The sequence below is a fragment of the Acanthopagrus latus genome, chromosome 10 (assembly GCF_904848185.1).
Source record: "Acanthopagrus latus isolate v.2019 chromosome 10, fAcaLat1.1, whole genome shotgun sequence".
Lineage (NCBI taxonomy): Eukaryota > Metazoa > Chordata > Actinopteri > Spariformes > Sparidae > Acanthopagrus > Acanthopagrus latus.
In genome coordinates, this window is record NC_051048.1 from 585096 (window position 1) to 600297 (window position 15202).

At 49.3% G+C, this 15202-nt stretch overlaps 3 protein-coding genes across 8 annotated transcripts; 2 read left to right on the forward strand and 1 right to left on the reverse strand.

Annotated features, from left to right (window-relative positions):
- Positions 1-54: 54 nt before the first annotated feature.
- asgrl2 (asialoglycoprotein receptor-like 2) lies at positions 55-2991 on the forward strand. 2 transcript variants are annotated; one of them, XM_037111241.1, is made up of 10 exons: positions 55-185; positions 652-759; positions 855-962; positions 1330-1428; positions 1504-1569; positions 1695-1787; positions 1862-2016; positions 2150-2259; positions 2343-2514; positions 2616-2991. In XM_037111241.1, the coding sequence occupies exons 2-9, from the start codon at positions 705-707 to the stop codon at positions 2494-2496; spliced, it is 840 nt and encodes a 279-aa protein (XP_036967136.1). In that variant the 5' UTR covers positions 55-185; positions 652-704; the 3' UTR covers positions 2497-2514; positions 2616-2991. The 2 variants fall into 2 exon arrangements, with proteins under 2 accessions (XP_036967136.1, XP_036967137.1); XM_037111242.1 differs by having other exon boundaries at positions 156-185; positions 637-759.
- A 1475-nt stretch (positions 2992-4466) lies between these two features.
- Positions 4467-7228, forward strand: LOC119026722 (asialoglycoprotein receptor 1-like). Its single transcript, XM_037111233.1, is given in 9 exon segments — positions 4467-4624; positions 4751-4858; positions 5048-5137; positions 5215-5280; positions 5367-5459; positions 5616-5770; positions 5906-6015; positions 6882-6993; positions 6995-7228. Coding segments are annotated over 9 exon segments (927 nt in total). The 5' UTR covers positions 4467-4566; the 3' UTR covers positions 7130-7228.
- A 242-nt stretch (positions 7229-7470) lies between these two features.
- Positions 7471-14816, reverse strand: si:ch73-71d17.2 (RPA-related protein RADX). Of its 5 annotated transcripts, XM_037111183.1 has the most exons (19): positions 14720-14816; positions 13536-13647; positions 12468-12657; positions 12265-12389; positions 12047-12181; positions 11698-11864; positions 11460-11616; positions 11273-11381; positions 11085-11176; positions 10880-11005; positions 10670-10774; positions 10347-10520; positions 10110-10234; positions 9724-9980; positions 9597-9650; positions 9064-9107; positions 8637-8894; positions 8403-8546; positions 7471-8235 (listed from the first exon to the last, which is right to left on the reverse strand). In XM_037111183.1, the coding sequence occupies exons 1-19, from the start codon at positions 14789-14791 to the stop codon at positions 8111-8113; spliced, it is 2571 nt and encodes an 856-aa protein (XP_036967078.1). In that variant the 5' UTR covers positions 14792-14816; the 3' UTR covers positions 7471-8110. The 5 variants fall into 5 exon arrangements, 4 of the variants coding, with proteins under 4 accessions (XP_036967078.1, XP_036967079.1, XP_036967077.1 ...); XR_005077213.1 differs by having other exon boundaries at positions 8403-8560; positions 11085-11381; XM_037111184.1 differs by lacking the exon at positions 10110-10234 and having other exon boundaries at positions 9724-10072.
- Positions 14817-15202: the final 386 nt, after the last annotated feature.

Below are 15202 nucleotides of genomic sequence, written 5' to 3' on the forward strand. Positions count from 1 at the left end.
AGAATAAAGGGAAGTGTTGGGCTGACTCACATATAAAATCTGCCTGCACGGATGTGAACATCTGAGAAATGTTATGAAATCACACATGTATATCAGAGAAGTGATGAGTGGACAGTTCTCACTCAGCTCGGCTGGAGGAAACTGGAGCGTTTGACAGAAAGCAGCTCTGCAGGGACGATAACGAGGTGGGTGATGGTCCCGATTCTCTTCTCAGCTGTGGCTGTGTGACACATTTGTCTTGTTGGGTTCTGGTGTTGGTTTGAGGCCCTGCAGGTGACAGACGAGCTGCTGCTCAAACTCAAACCACTGGTTGTCCTGATGTGACTTCAGAGAGTTGAGCAGCAGCTCGTCTGTCCACAGTGACTCGGACCTGCTGAGCACTTCTCTCTCTTTTATCTTTGGATGACTTTAAAATAGGTAATAAATGTTCAGTGATAACCTCAGGGTCCATTTATCAGCTGTTCTGGAGCTCTGGATCAGAACCAGGAACTTCCTGAAGGTCATACCATGTGACTGAAAGCTTCAGAACAGAGACCCAATGGACTTTGAGATTGTCTGTCGACCTGATGATGTCTCTGAAACCCAAGACTGGTTTTTTGGCGGACTCATGCTAACATGCTAACATGCTAAAGATAGTCTGGTGTCTGTCAGGTGGACACAGCGAGGACGCTCGTCTTAAAGGACAACAGAGGGACATCGCCGTCATGACAGACTATCGCTACAAGAATGAGATGGACACCACTGCACTGTGGACCAAAGGTGCCTGTCTGTGGTTCTGATGCAGTAAATACATTTCTGTCTGCTGCAGATGACACGTCCTGACTGTGATGTCTCTCCACCTGTCTGTCTGTCAGATCCTGTGCCCGCCTTCCTCTCAGGTGTCTCCAGGTTCAGACGCTGGTTGTTTCCTGCTCTGACAGCTGCAGTCATCCTGATCCTGATCATCGCACTGGGAGTCAGCAGTGAGCACACACACACACACGCACACACACACACACCTAAATTACTGAGTTCAGCTGTGATGCTTCTGAACTCAGTGTGACGGGTCAGAATATTTTCACTTGTTACTCTGTGAGCGGCAGATTGATTTGGACCGAACCAGAGGTGACTGGAGACAAACCAGAACTGTTCTGGTGCCTGTGACTCAGTTTGTGTCCAGTGTGCTGTTCATGATGTTAGCTCTGTTTTAAACTCCATCTGTTGTCATATCATACAAACTGCTCCTTTAATGATTAAAACACTCTGAGGGGTCATCATTTGTGTGTGTGTGTGTGTGTGTGTGTGTGTGTGTGTGTGTGTGTGTGTGTGTGTGTGTGTGTGTGTGATCAGGCACAAAGACGTCCAATCGTGTGTGGTCGATGGAACAACATGTTTCCAACCTGAGCAACGTCATCCAATCACTGAACAGCTCCCTGCAGCTGGCTGAAGGTAACACAGCGTTCAGGACGTGACCACATGCTAACATGCTAACATGCTAACTGAGTGTCCTGTGCTCTCTGGCAGAACGAGCTAAAGAAGCTCAGAAGCTGCAGTTTGCTGTGGAGAAGAACAAGGAGCAGCTGATCTCAGGTCTGTCTCACTGCTGCTTCAACTCTGGTTAATGAACCACATCACATGTGAATCTGTGTTTTAGTCACTTTTTGTGCAAACAGCTGATCACTGGTGTGTGTGTGTGTCTGTGTGTGTGTGCTCAGTGTCTGAGGCGTTGAAGCAGCTGTCGATGGTTGATTCTCTCAGCAGGAGCGTCGCTGCGCTCAAATGTTCCCTCCAACGCATCATCAACAACAGTACGTCAACACTGTACCTGTCTGTCTGACTGTCTGTGTGTCAAACTGTCTCTGACTGTCTGTCTGTCTCTCAGGCTCAGCAGGAGACGGGTGTTGTCCTATCGGCTGGGATCAGTTGGACTTGAACTGTTTCTTCTTCAGCCAGACGGTTCTGTCCTGGAACGAGTCCAGAGTGTGGTGTGACAGAGAGGGAGCTCACCTGCTCATCCTCCGCACCGACAAGGAGTGGGTGAGACAGCCTGTCTGTCCTCAGATGTCTCAGCTGGTTCAGGTCTCATGATTCACTGTTTTATTCCAGAGGATGTTGGTACAGAACCAGTCCTGTGGTGACGGTGTGTTCTGTGTGTGTTCTGTGTGTTCAGGACTTTGTGACCCGTCATACAGGTCATCTGCTCCACTGGGTCGGTCTGTCCGACTGGAGGACCGGGCGCTGGGAGTGGATCAACCGGACTCCGTACATAATGGAGCGCAGGTACAAGCTCACTGATGACGTCAGAAGTCCATTTGAGGAAGCGGTCCAAGATGTTATAACTTTGTGGCTGGTGTTGTTTCCAGGCGCTGGGTGCCGGGGCAGCCCGACAGCTGGACCGGTCACGGCCTCGGTGGCGGAGACGAAGACTGTGCTCACCTGCACAACGGACGTCTGAACGACCTGCACTGCTCCTCCAAGATCCGCTACATCTGCCAGAAACACAGCATGCGTGGCTGAGCAGACACAACCTCACAGGCAAGCAGCCATGTTGGAAGTCCTAACGGGCCGGTAACGGGCTCCACATGGGTCCAACTTTGACCCAAAATAAGGTTTACAAAACTTTATTTCCCCCACAGGTTCGACTTGTACGTCACATGTGCGTAGTCTCACGACACCACCTTCACATACGTCTCAGTCCAGAGCGCCGTGATGCTGCGCCGTCAGCTCCTCCCACCACAGCACCAGAACAAGTTCTACATATTCATGTCCTCGGCTTCTTCAGAGTCCTCACACAGCTCATCCCTCTGCAGCCTGAACCAGAGCACCACAGAATGACCCGGAACTCATCAGGGATACAGAACATCTGTGATGAGCTCCAGTCAGAACCTCATAGAACCTCACAGGACAGTAACAACATCCTGAGAACTTGTTGTGTGTGTTGTGTACGAAGCTTCACTCTGTCTTTAAAATATATCTTCTGTCAACTTTCTGCATTAAAATGTGTAAAAACAACGTTTGTTCTTCATGTTGTTGGGTCGGGTCTTAAGGTTCTGCTGCAGGAACATGAATTCAATGGTAAACAGACACTTCATTGCAAACACTACTTTGTGTTGAGGTGAAGTTCTGAATGAAGTCAGGACTCAGCAGAGACTCTGGTTCTGGTTCTGGTTCTGGTTCACTCTGTCTTCCCTGTAACATTAAGTTCATGAAGTAAAGTCCATTTCCCCTCCAGCTCCAGTCAGCAGTCAACAGAGCAGAACCTGGAGGTCCGCTCTGGATCACTGCAGCCGTCAGGCTGATCAACAGAGTGAAGAGAAATGTTCTCTCTGAGCTCTGCTCCCGTCAGTGAACGGCTCCAGATCAGAAGGTCTGGTTCTGTACTGACTCTGTCTAATATTTCATGGTGACTGAAACTTCCGGCTTCAGCTTACATTTAGAAACGCCTCTCATCCTTTCAGTGTCTCACACTAAAGTTATTTAAACTCCAACTTCACCTCCCCTCAGACTTTATTCTAACGCTTCACCTCCTCTGAGACTTTATTCTAACGCTTCACCTCCTCTGAGACTTTATTCTAACGCTTCGCCTCCTCTGAGACTTTATTCTAACGCTTCGCCTCCTCTGAGACTTTATTCTAACACTTCACCTCCTCTGAGACTTTATTCTAACGCTTCGCCTCCTCTGAGACTTTATTCTAACACTTCACCTCCTCTGAGACTTTATTCTAACGCTTCACCTCCTCTCAGACTTTATTCTAACGCTTCACCTCCTCTGAGACTTTATTCTAACGCTTCACCTCCTCTGAGACTTTATTCTAACGCTTCGCCTCCTCTGAGACTTTATTCTAACACTTCACCTCCTCTGAGACTTTATTCTAACGCTTCACCTCCTCTGAGACTTTATTCTAACGCTTCACCTCCTCTCAGACTTTATTCTAACGCTTCACCTCCTCTGAGACTTTATTCTAACGCTTCACCTCCTCTGAGACTTTATTCTAACGCTTCACCTCCTCTCAGACTTTATTCTAACGCTTCACCTCCTCTCAGACTTTATTCTAACACTTCACCTCCTCTCAGACTTTATTCTAACGCTTCGCCTCCTCTGAGACTTTATTCTAACACTTCACCTCCCCTCAGACTTTATTCTAACACTTCACCTCCCCTCAGACTTTATTCTAACACTTCACCTCCTCTCAGACTTTATTCTAACACTTCACCTCCTCTCAGACTTTATTCTAACACTTCACCTCCCCTCACGATGGGCTGAAGGTCGTCCATGAGTCCAGCTGATGACACGCGTCTCTGGTGTAGTGTGTGTTTCGCTACATAGCATTTGAAGGATGACTTGTAGCTTAGTTAGCTGTGCAGTTAGCGGTGCTATTCATCAAGTAAAGGCTCATTCTGTAATATTGACTGTGGAATGTGTTGCTTCGACTTCGCGTGTGTGTGTGTACTCTTGTTTGTGGAACACACACACACAGCTCAAAGTGCAGTGTGTGGGCATTGACCTCAGCTCAGTGTTTGTACAGTCGGTCAGTTTGTCAGTCGTCAGCGTGAAGAAGAGGACGGAGACGGACAGGGGACATCGCCATGACAACTGAGTACCATGACGAGACTGAAGACGACAGCAGCTCCTTCTGGAACAAAGGTACCTGTCTGTCTCTCCACCTGTCTGTCTGTTGCTGTGGCGTGCTTTCTGAATGCTGCTATTCTTGTCACTCGCTGTCAAATGAAGAGGTCACCGTCTCTGTCTCTCCACCTGTCTGTCTGTCAGAGCCTGCACCTGTCTTCCTCTCAGGTGTCTCCAGGTTCAGACGCTGGTTGTTTCCTGCTCTGACAGCTGCTGTCATCCTGATCCTGATCATCTCACTGGGAGCCAGCAGTGAGCACACACACACACACACACACACACACACACAGACATACACACACACACACACAGACACAGGGTTAAACACCTGGAACCTGAAACACTTCTCCTCTGATTTACTGTGTGTGTGTGTGTGTGTGTGTGTGTGTGTGTGCGTGTGTGTGTGTGTGTGTGTGTGTGTGTGTGTGTGTGTGTGTGTAGACAGCAGCACGTGGAGCAGACTGTGGTCGGTGGAGAAAAGTGTCTCCAACCTGACGGAGGTACAGAGCGCCGGACAGCAGCTCACACAAGGTGACGTCGCGGTGAGTTCAGGTGAGGACAGACTTCTCTCTGATTGGTCCTTAACCTCCTGTCCTCCTGTCCTCCAGGTGCAGCCAAAGACATTCATCGTCTCAAGTTTGCCGTGGAGAGCAACAAGGACCAGCTGACCTCAGGTGAGTCCGACATGCTCAGGAACACAGAACATTCTGGTTCCGACCTCTGTGGTCAGTACTGACGACCAATCACGTCCTGTGTTCAGTGTCGGAGGCGCTGAAGCAGCTGTCGGCTCTGGACTCCCTCAGCAGGACGGTCGCCACGCTCAAGTGTTCCCTCGAACGCATCATCAACAACGGTACATGCACAAACACACGCACACACACACACACACACACACACACTGTACTATTCCTTTAAATCCATGTCCTCACTGTGAGGTGGATAGTCTGATTTTAACTGCCTCATACATCCTCCGTCTCTCTGTGTCTCGGCCTGTCTGTCTGTCTCTCAGGTTCTGTGGGGGACGGCTGCTGTCCTCTTGATTGGACTCTTTCTGGCTCCAGTTGTTATTTCTTCAGTAAGACCGCTCTGGCCTGGGACGATGCCAGAAACTGGTGCGACGGACACGAATCTCACCTGGTCATCATGAACACTGACGAGGAGTGGGTGAGACAGCCTGTCTGCCTGTCTGTCTGTCTGAGAAACATAAATAATCTATTCATAAACAGCAGAGGACCCAGAGTTGATCCTGTTTGGACGCCTTCAGAGAGTTAAATCTGTCTCTCTGTCTGTCTGGTCCAGACCTTTGTGACCCATCACAGCATGGGAACCTTCTACTGGGTGGGTCTGACCGATGAGAGGACGGGACACTGGGAGTGGGTCAACCAGACGCCGTACGTCATGAACCGCAGGTGGGATGTTCTTTCTTTCTTCTTACATTCAGACTCACAGCGGTCCGCTGTAGAAACACTGTGCCGGCTGTGGGTGTCTGACACTGCTGGTGGTGCTGAGAGGATGAACTGTGGACACTGGTACTGGTACTGGTACTGGTACAGGCTGGTCGGGTGTGTAGTGGGATTAGACAAACAAGCTAAAGCTAAAAAGCTATCAGAAAAGAGAATCTCTTCGTGCTTATTTGCCTGAACAGTCAGACCCGCCCTGGACATCAGCTGTAAGCTAACTGACACAGTTCAGTGAGTCTCTGACTGCAGTCAGCTTCTCTCTTCCATCGTTCAGTCACACAGCGGAGATCATTTCCCTCCAATCAGAAGTCAGATATAGAATTACAGAGTGTCACTGGATGTCGCTGCTGCAGTTTACAGAACAAACTGTGTGCTGTCCTCCACCCGGTGTTTATTCCTCCAGCAGCTCCAGGCTCCGCCCACAGCTCAGGCTGCTGTCTGCCCGTCAATGCTAACATGGTCGCTCATTAACCCAAACGCCGGCGTCTGTCCCTCCCCTCCCGTCGCACACAGACATACACAGTCGTGACTGAAAATTGAGTCTAAAGATGATGTTTTTATCAATCACATGTATTTTGATTACTAATTGATTTCACAGAAAAATTTGAGACGGGCATCTTTTCATTGGAATAAAGTGCTTTTTCTATTTCTTATTTATATTCTCAGTGCTGGAAACGAGTGACTAATGTGCTGATTTTTCTTAAGAATATATCAAACATGACGAGGATTTAAATCCAGTAACTGGAAGTGAGTCTGATCCAACCTGTACAGGAAGTCACTGTCACTCTGTGTTTATCTGTGTCCGTGGCGTCCAGACGGTGGCGACCCGGTCAGCCCGACAGCTGGACCGGTCACGGTTTCGGGCCCGGAGACGAGGACTGTGCTCACCTTCACAGCGACGGACGCCTCAACGACCTGCACTGCTCCACCAGGCTGCGCTACATCTGCCAGAGACACAGCCAGCGCAGCTGAGCAGCAGGCTCCGCCCACACACCGCTCACCTCACACAGGTGTTCATCTACTGCGGACTGCAAACACAAACACCATCAAGTCGTTGTCTTAGTTTTACTTCCTGTTCAGACTCAAACAGCCAACGAATCTCCAAATATGCATTGTGTGAATCAGTCTGATATTTCTCCAATAAACACATCGATGAGTCTCACTGTTGTTGTTTCATCGACACACACTCACACAATACTCACAGGACATGGACTCATCCACCGCTCAGAATAGTTCTATTAGTAGTATTAATATTTTAAAGTTATCCAGTAGGAACCAATGAGCCACAGACAGGAAGTCAGACAGCATTCAGAGACGGACCAGCACACTAGCAGGAAGACAAATCTAAAATCTGATGAGCTGGTGTTTGTTCAGCTGCCTGAAGCACCAACAGAAATGAAAACATGAGAGTGAGAGCAGGATTTATTGGAAACAGAAACACGATGGACAGAAGGTCAAAGACAGCAAATACACAAGCCTCACAGTCACAACATGTTGGAGACACTGGATGTTTGTCAGAACGCTGAAGGAACTCTGTGGCACCAGAACAACATTTTCCTTTCAGCATTACAGAACAAACAGGGCCGAGGCTACGGTGGCCTTGGAGGTCAAAACACAACAACATACTGTACAAAGCTCATAGCCCTGTGAACAAGGTCACTGGATTGTTATTCTATTTACAGTTTCCTCCTGATCATCTGATCATTGTGTTATTGTCTCCACGCGTTCACGTTCTCAGACTCGTGGACGAGTAAACTAATAACAATCATGAATAAATCTAATAAATCTGTGGGATCACATTTCATCAGCTCTTCTTTCCTTCACACTTCACGGTCAGCCATGTTTCATTCCATGTAGTCCAATTATACAGTTAAAAACTACAAGTCCCACCAGTTATGTGCAACGACATGTTTCCTGGAAAATTTAAAATACTTTCATATATTCTTTCAGTGGTGGAGTATAAAAATGTAAAAAACAATATTATATAATACATAAATTACGAACTTTAAAAAGTCAGGCATCTGTGTGTGTGTGTGTGTGTGTGTCAGTCAGTCAGGTGAAAGGCTCGGCTCAGGATGAGCTCAGTTCTGGCTCCGCCCAGGTGACACGCCTCCAGGACGCACACCAGCCTCTGATTGGCCAGCTGGGCTGCCATGGCGATGAGGTCAGCTGAGAGAGAGAGAGAGAGAGAGAGAGAGAGAGCGAGAGAGAGAGAGAGACAGAGAGAGAGAGAGAGACAGAGAGAGAGAGAATTAGTTAGTTTGATGTCAATAAACTAAACCAGGTGTGTGTGTGTGTGTGTGTGTGTGTGTGTGTGTGTGTGTGTGTGGACTGACCTGGGGAAGGTGCAGGTGTGTGTGAGGAGAAGGCTCCGTGTGACAGGATGGAGGTCCAGGTGTTGGAGTGATGGAGGAGAGAGGTGGAGGAAGAGGAGGAGTGAGGGAGGAAGATGACGTCCACCATCACACCGTCTGACAGCGCTGCAGAGATCCAGCTGATTATTATCATTGTTAAAAATGTGAAACACGCTCCTGAATAATAAATGAAACAGTTCACCGATCATTAATCACCTCTCAGTCTCAGAGTGTAGTAATCCTCAGGGACAAAGTCAAACTTCCCGGCAAGGGACGCCTTTCCTCCCATCGCCACGGCAGCCGCCTGCTCCTCCCTGTGGGTGTGGTCGTAACGCATCGGCAGCGTCTCCATGGCAACGGGCGGAAAGGCAGGTAGGAGGGGGGCGGTGACGAAGGAGGAGGCGTCGTCATCATTGTCATCTTCATCAGTGTTTGCATTTTCTAGAAACTCCATCGAAGCTTCAAACAGAATGACTGCAGACACACAGATTTATTATTCAGATAAGAGCATGTTTCCTGTTTCTGACGCCTGTGGGGACGCGTACACAGCTGCAGCTAGGACATTTACATAATTCATCCACTAAATGTTTTTGTCTGTAAAATGCTCATCATAATGTCCCAGAGTCCAAAGAGAAACATTTACCCGTCTTATTGTTCTGCTCGGGCTGGAGTGTGACCGACGGACGTCTGAGGAGACAACAACAGGCAGGATGGATTACACAGGTGCTGCTGTGTTACTGAACCAGTAACACAGCAGCACCAGACTCCCTTAACAAATGTGTCAGTTTAGTGAGTTGTTGAGTTGGAGACACTTTATAAACTCTGTGAAACTCTGTCTCTGACTCATTCTGCATTATTTGGACCTTCTTGTTCATTCAGCAAATGTTCTACATGAACTTCTTTCTGTCTTTGAGTAGAAACATGGAGTCTGTTTGTCTTAGTGATGGACGAGCAGGAAGTGACATCACAGCTGGTCACTGAGACATGTGGCTGTTTTATCATGTAACGAACGAGTTATATTATTACTAATCACACATTTTTTTCACTGTGTTGATGTAAACATCATGTGCTTGTATTTACAGTGCAGGTGATATGGATGGACCAACTGACTGGGTCCGAACAGGAACATGAGGTCAGTCTGCGCTCTGTGAAGTTTTGATAAAAAACAAAGCTGACCTCTTCTTGGGCGTTTCAGCCGGCAGCAGCTGCTTCCTCTTCCACGACTTCCTGCTGAAACACAGTTTGTCTGGTGACTCAGTGAAAACTACAGGGCCAGTACGATTCAGATGAAATGGAGTCTCACCCGGCCGAGTGGTCCAGGGGGCGGGGCGTCAGCTGACTGACAGCTGAGGATGTCGGGGAGAAAGAAGAAGAGGAGGAGAGAGGAGGTCTGAAGGAGCGAGGGGTGGAGGGCAGAGGGAGGAGAGGCGAGGAGGAGGAGGAGAGGGAGGGGGAGGGAGGCGGGCGAGGGGAGGACTTAGAGAGGAGAGAGGAGGGTGAGGAGGGTGAGGAGGGGGAGAGAGGTGAAGCCCTGTCCGTCCAGAACAAACAGCGATCCTCCTGGGAAACATGAGAGAGACGGCACATCACACAGAGTGGACCGGGTCCACGTCCAGGTTCTGACCAATCAGACGGCTCTGAAGAGTGTTCGACTGTAAACAAACAAACAAACAAACAAACAAGAGTCACCTCTCCTCTGTGGCTGTACGTCACCATGGTAACAGTACCCTGGATACAGAAGGTGCATCGCTCCCGGTAGCAGAGCCGCTCCATCTCTCTCTGAAGCTCCGCCCCCCGCAGAAAGCCTGGCTCACCTGTGGGCGCACACACACACACACACACAAACCCCACACACAATTTAAATGTCATAATTCCACTTAATCAATAGTTATAATTAAATGAGAGATGTTCACACAGACAGATGACCTCGCCTGTCTTTCATGTATGTTTCCAAGGAGACGGCGGGAGTTGGATGGATGAAGAATCCTCCAATCAGAGCCCTGCTCAGCACCTGTCCATCCTCCTGGCTCCTCAGCCAGTGGAGGAACTGTCGCACGGGGCGGAGCTTACGGTAGCTCATCTCTGAGTGGTGGCCCAGTCCTGTCGACCAATCGGGAGAGAGGACAGAATTCAGCTAACCAATGAACAAGAGGACAAACTAATGATGTCATGACAGAGAAGACGACATCAGCAATCAGAGAGGTTGAATCCAGATGTGTCACAGTGAGGAGACTGTCTGGCTGAGTTACCTGTGCAGTACACCTGTGTGTGTGTGGTGTTTGTCAGGTAGAAGCTTGCATCAGTCCGATCTGCACTTCTGATCAACTTCAGTCTGCTGCAGACCACCACCGACACTGGAGACAGACACAGAAACACTGTCAGCTGTGTGTGTGTGTGTGTGTGTGTGTGTGTGCGTGTGCGTGTATATGTGTGCGTGTGTGCGTGTGTGTGTGTCTCACGAGGGAGGAGCTTCTGGTGGGACTCAGGTTGAGACGTGGAGAACAGCTTCACCATGATTGGCTGGTTGCTAGTCCCATCCTCCAATCGCAGCCAGCGATACTCCAGAAGCTCCGCCCCTCTCCCATCTGCCAATGAAAACACACAAAGTTCACACAGACACTGTGTGTTTATGTGAACGGTACCAGAGCGGTCCTGCACCCTCACCCTTGCTCCTGATTCGCTCTGATCGTCCCGAGAACGTCAGCAGGCCGATGACATCACACACGACACCATGAGGACGGTCCAGGAGCTCCTTACTGCAAGAGAGAGAGAGAGAGTCAGTGTGTGTTTGTGTGTGTGTGTGTGTGTGTCTGTGGGTGTGGGTGTGGGTGTGTGTGTGATTGTGTGAGTACCTGGTGTGGAAGCTGTATGTGGGTTCACCTGGGAGACATTCAGGTGAAACAGAGGATTCTGGGAGAATGGCGATACGAGCAGCAGGATTTCTGCTGTTCACGCTGATCTCTGGACAGAACCACAGAAACAGAGTGACGAGTCCGTCCTCGTAGAACCATCTGTGTGTGTGTGTTTGTGTGTGTATACCTATGTCATCTGGCTCAGCCTGGTAGTGCTGTTTGACTCGATAACGTCGCAGGCTGATGATGTCACCAGGCTTCAGACGGCAATACCAGCTGACACACACACTGTTCCACAGCACCACACACACACTTCCTGTGCGGTCACACACCTCCAGCACTGCCTGCAAACACACACACACACACAGGTAACACTCAGCTTGGCGCTGCTCGTCTGTTCACACGTTCCTCAGACGTCCTCTGACCTTATATGGACATTCACAGTTCCGGTCTGTTCTCCCATAATACATCAGGTGTGACTTGTTGATGATGCGTACGATCAGCTGATGCTGGACGGCACCCCTGGTAACGCCCCGACGACCAGACAGGAAAGAGTCCCGCAACTCTGACACCGTCACCGCAGGACGGCGTGCTGTCAACACACACACACACACTCATGTTTGTTTCTTTAACGACTTCTTAAGAATCACAACACAAAGATGTGACTAAACAAAAAGCCGATCACTTCTTTGTCTTAATGAGTTCATTTAGAAACATTAATGTTAATGATATCAATCAGTTCATTAGAACGATGTGGTTCATTAGCACCGTTACCTTCCTGCTCCTCCTCGTCATCCTCCTCCTCCTCCTCAGGGGGCGGAGCTTCCCTCCACACCTCCCCGCTGTAGTCCACATTGTTCCACAGCGGGAGGAACACGCTCCGATTGGCTCTCAGAGGAACCAGAGGACCTGTGGGATCAATCAGTCCACCAATCACAGTCATGATGGTCTGGATCACAGAGCAGTGAGGGGGGGCAGTGATCTCCACTCACCTGCAGGTTCTGACCCGAACCAGGGCAGCGAGTCCCAGTCCACATCTACCCTCCGGACTCCATCCTCCTCCTCCTCCTCCTCAGCTGGAGCTCCGTCTGTGACCTCCACTCCCAGCAGTCTGTAGCTGCAGGAGCATGAACATTCTGACTGGTGACATCACAGCATGACATCACAGCAACACAGTCCACCTGTCCTCACCTACCTATCTCTGCCCTCAGAGGCCCCGGGGCATTCTGGGAGCTGAGCTGCCATGGAGGAGATGAAAGTGGTGTTACGAAGCACGGATCCAGGCTGCAGGACGTTTCTCTCAACCAGCCGGTTAAGACACGGATCCAGAGTGACACGAAGTCTGCAATCCCCGTCTGTCAGAGTGACGTCATACAGGTCTTCACCTGGAGACACCAGACCAGAGGAACCCACACAGACCAGTCAGACCAGAGGACCCCACACAGACCAGTCAGACCAGAGGACCCCACACAGACCAGTCAGACCAGAGGACCCCACACAAACCAGTCAGACCAGAGGACCCCACACAAACCAGTCAGACCAGAGGACCCCACACAAACCAGTCAGACCAGAGGACCCCACACAGACCAGTCAGATCAGCAGACCCCACACAGACCAGTCAGACCAGAGGACCCCACACAAACCAGTCAGACCAGAGGACCCCACACAGACCAGTCAGATCAGCAGACCCCACACAGACCAGTCAGACCAGAGGACCCCACACAAACCAGTCAGACCAGAGGACCCCACACAAACCAGTCAGACCAGAGGACCCCACACAAACCAGTCAGACCAGAGGACCCCACACAAACCAGTCAGACCAGAGGAACCCACACAAACCAGTCAGACCAGAGGACCCCACACAGACCAGTCAGACCAGAGGACCCCACACAGACCAGTCAGACCAGAGGACCCCACACAGACCAGTCAGACCAGAGGACCCCACACAGACCAGTCAGACCGGTCAGACCAGAGGACCCCACACAGACCAGTCAGACCAGAGGACCCCACACAGACCAGTCAGACTGGTCAGACCAGAGGACCCCACACAGACCAGTCAGACCAGAGGACCCCACACAGACCAGTCAGACCGGTCAGACCAGAGGACCCCACACAGACCAGTCAGACCGGTCAGACCAGAGGACCCCACACAGACCAGTCAGATCAGGTTTATAGAAACAGCTTTTGTTGACAGGTCAGTCAACAGATGAGCCTAATATTAATATGAACTAAATGAATCATGCTGCTGTTTCTGTGCCCTCACCGCTGAGGACGGCCTGGGGGAAGTAGACGGAGGATCCCTGGTCTCTGCTGTAACGCTGCAGGTCCACCACAGACAGGAACTCCCTGCAGACGACAGGCGAGGACGAGGACGCCTGAAAGACCAGACAGGGGACAAACCAGTCAGAACTAAAGTACCTGGTGACTGTAGGTGCATACTTGCTCAGTATGACCCGCCCTACTCTGCCTCTGATTGGCTACATCATTCTTGTTAAATAATGTGCATGTGCAGCTCTCATCCATGATTGAACAGAGGCCAGATGTCTCACTCTGTAGCTAAAACTAAGCATTAAAGACACAGTGTGAAAATGAACCACACCAGAAAAATAACACGCTTTTGGAAAATCAGCATTTAAACTTTTTCTACCAGAACGCCTGAATACAAGTATGAGCCTGGTAATACCTCTTCAAAGGCATTCAGTCAATAATATAATAAATGTAATTTAACTAAGCTAAAGTGAATCACTGTGTGAGTGTATGGTGTACACGTTAATATGTTCTCAGCAACTCACAAGACGGAGAGTAACCACTGACACTGTCCTCCACACTGGCCAGTCTGCTGTTATAACAGTTTCATATAACAGATTAATAATCAGTATTAAACTGATCAGGCTGAGACATCAGGAAGATTAGCTCTGACAGGGAGCTTACCGCCAAACTCCGTTTAAATATCAGGTGATTTAACTAAACTGGAGTTACCAGGTAAAAAGAAACGCATGTCCAGGACAGCTGAGCAGATTTATAATCTTGAAGACAGAATAAGTCATTCGGCAGATCCAGAGAACAATAAGCACCAGATCCTTAACAGAAAACCTCTTTTTAAAAGTGATTCACATCGCTGTGGATGGAGGAGAAAAACGATCCTTTCTTTAAAATCTGAAGTGCTATTGACACACGGACCGCGCGCGTGCACGCCTCATTTCATTGTTCAGAACACACGTTGAGTTCTGTTCGGTGGGATAGGCGGTTCGGGTCATGAGCAAAGCGACGTTGAATCGGCAGATATTTGAATGGAGTCTGGTTGACAGCGTCGAGCGCAAAGAGCGGAATGAGACGGACCGCGCGTGACTGTTTAACTGCCTCCACACGCACGCGCGCCACCTAGATCACAGATCAATCGATAAGTACGAATGATAAGGAGGAGGGTGACGGTGAGGCGGGTCACACCTTGTTGGGACCGGGTCTGGACGGTCTGGACCGGGTCAGGATTCTGTGGAAGACGCAGCCAGCCGCCGCCATGATGGACGGTGAGCTCGAACAATAACAGTGCGGTGCATTGTGGGAAAAAGATGTTTTGCTCAATGACTATAATTAAATATTTATAATAAAGTCAGTGCATTTATTCTTTTTTTCTTCATGGGACACTAAACAAATACAACTGTGGAAACCGGAAGTGAATAAATATTATAAAATGTGTTTCATCTGACAGCAGCACCAGACTCCCTTAACAAATGTGTCAGTTTAGTGAGTTGTTGAGTTGGAGACACTTTATAAACTCTTTATCTCTGACTCATTCTGTTTTTTTCTTTGAGTAAAGAACTAAATAATACACCTCATTAATAACATCTCGCATTCTTACAGTGTATGATTTATTTCCCACTCACGCTGGACAAAAAGACTCCACAATTCTACTCAAAGACAGAAAGAAGT

Excerpts from the sequence above, each read along its gene's own strand:
- asgrl2 (XM_037111241.1), top strand. The coding sequence starts at position 705 with ATGACAGACTATCGCTACAAGAATGAGATGGACACCACTGCACTGTGG. Across the intron at positions 760-854 it reads CACTGCACTGTGGACCAAAG|ATCCTGTGCCCGCCTTCCTC; the intron begins GTGCCTGTCTGT and ends TCTGTCTGTCAG. Across the intron at positions 963-1,329 it reads CATCGCACTGGGAGTCAGCA|GCACAAAGACGTCCAATCGT; the intron begins GTGAGCACACAC and ends GTGTGTGATCAG.
- si:ch73-71d17.2 (XM_037111181.1), bottom strand. The coding sequence starts at position 14,791 with ATGGCGGCGGCTGGCTGCGTCTTCCACAGAATCCTGACCCGGTCCAGA. Across the intron at positions 11,006-11,084 it reads AGAGCGAATCAGGAGCAAGG|ATGGGAGAGGGGCGGAGCTT; the intron begins GTGAGGGTGCAG and ends TTTCATTGGCAG. Across the intron at positions 10,235-10,346 it reads ATACATGAAAGACAGGCGAG|GTGAGCCAGGCTTTCTGCGG; the intron begins GTCATCTGTCTG and ends GTGCGCCCACAG.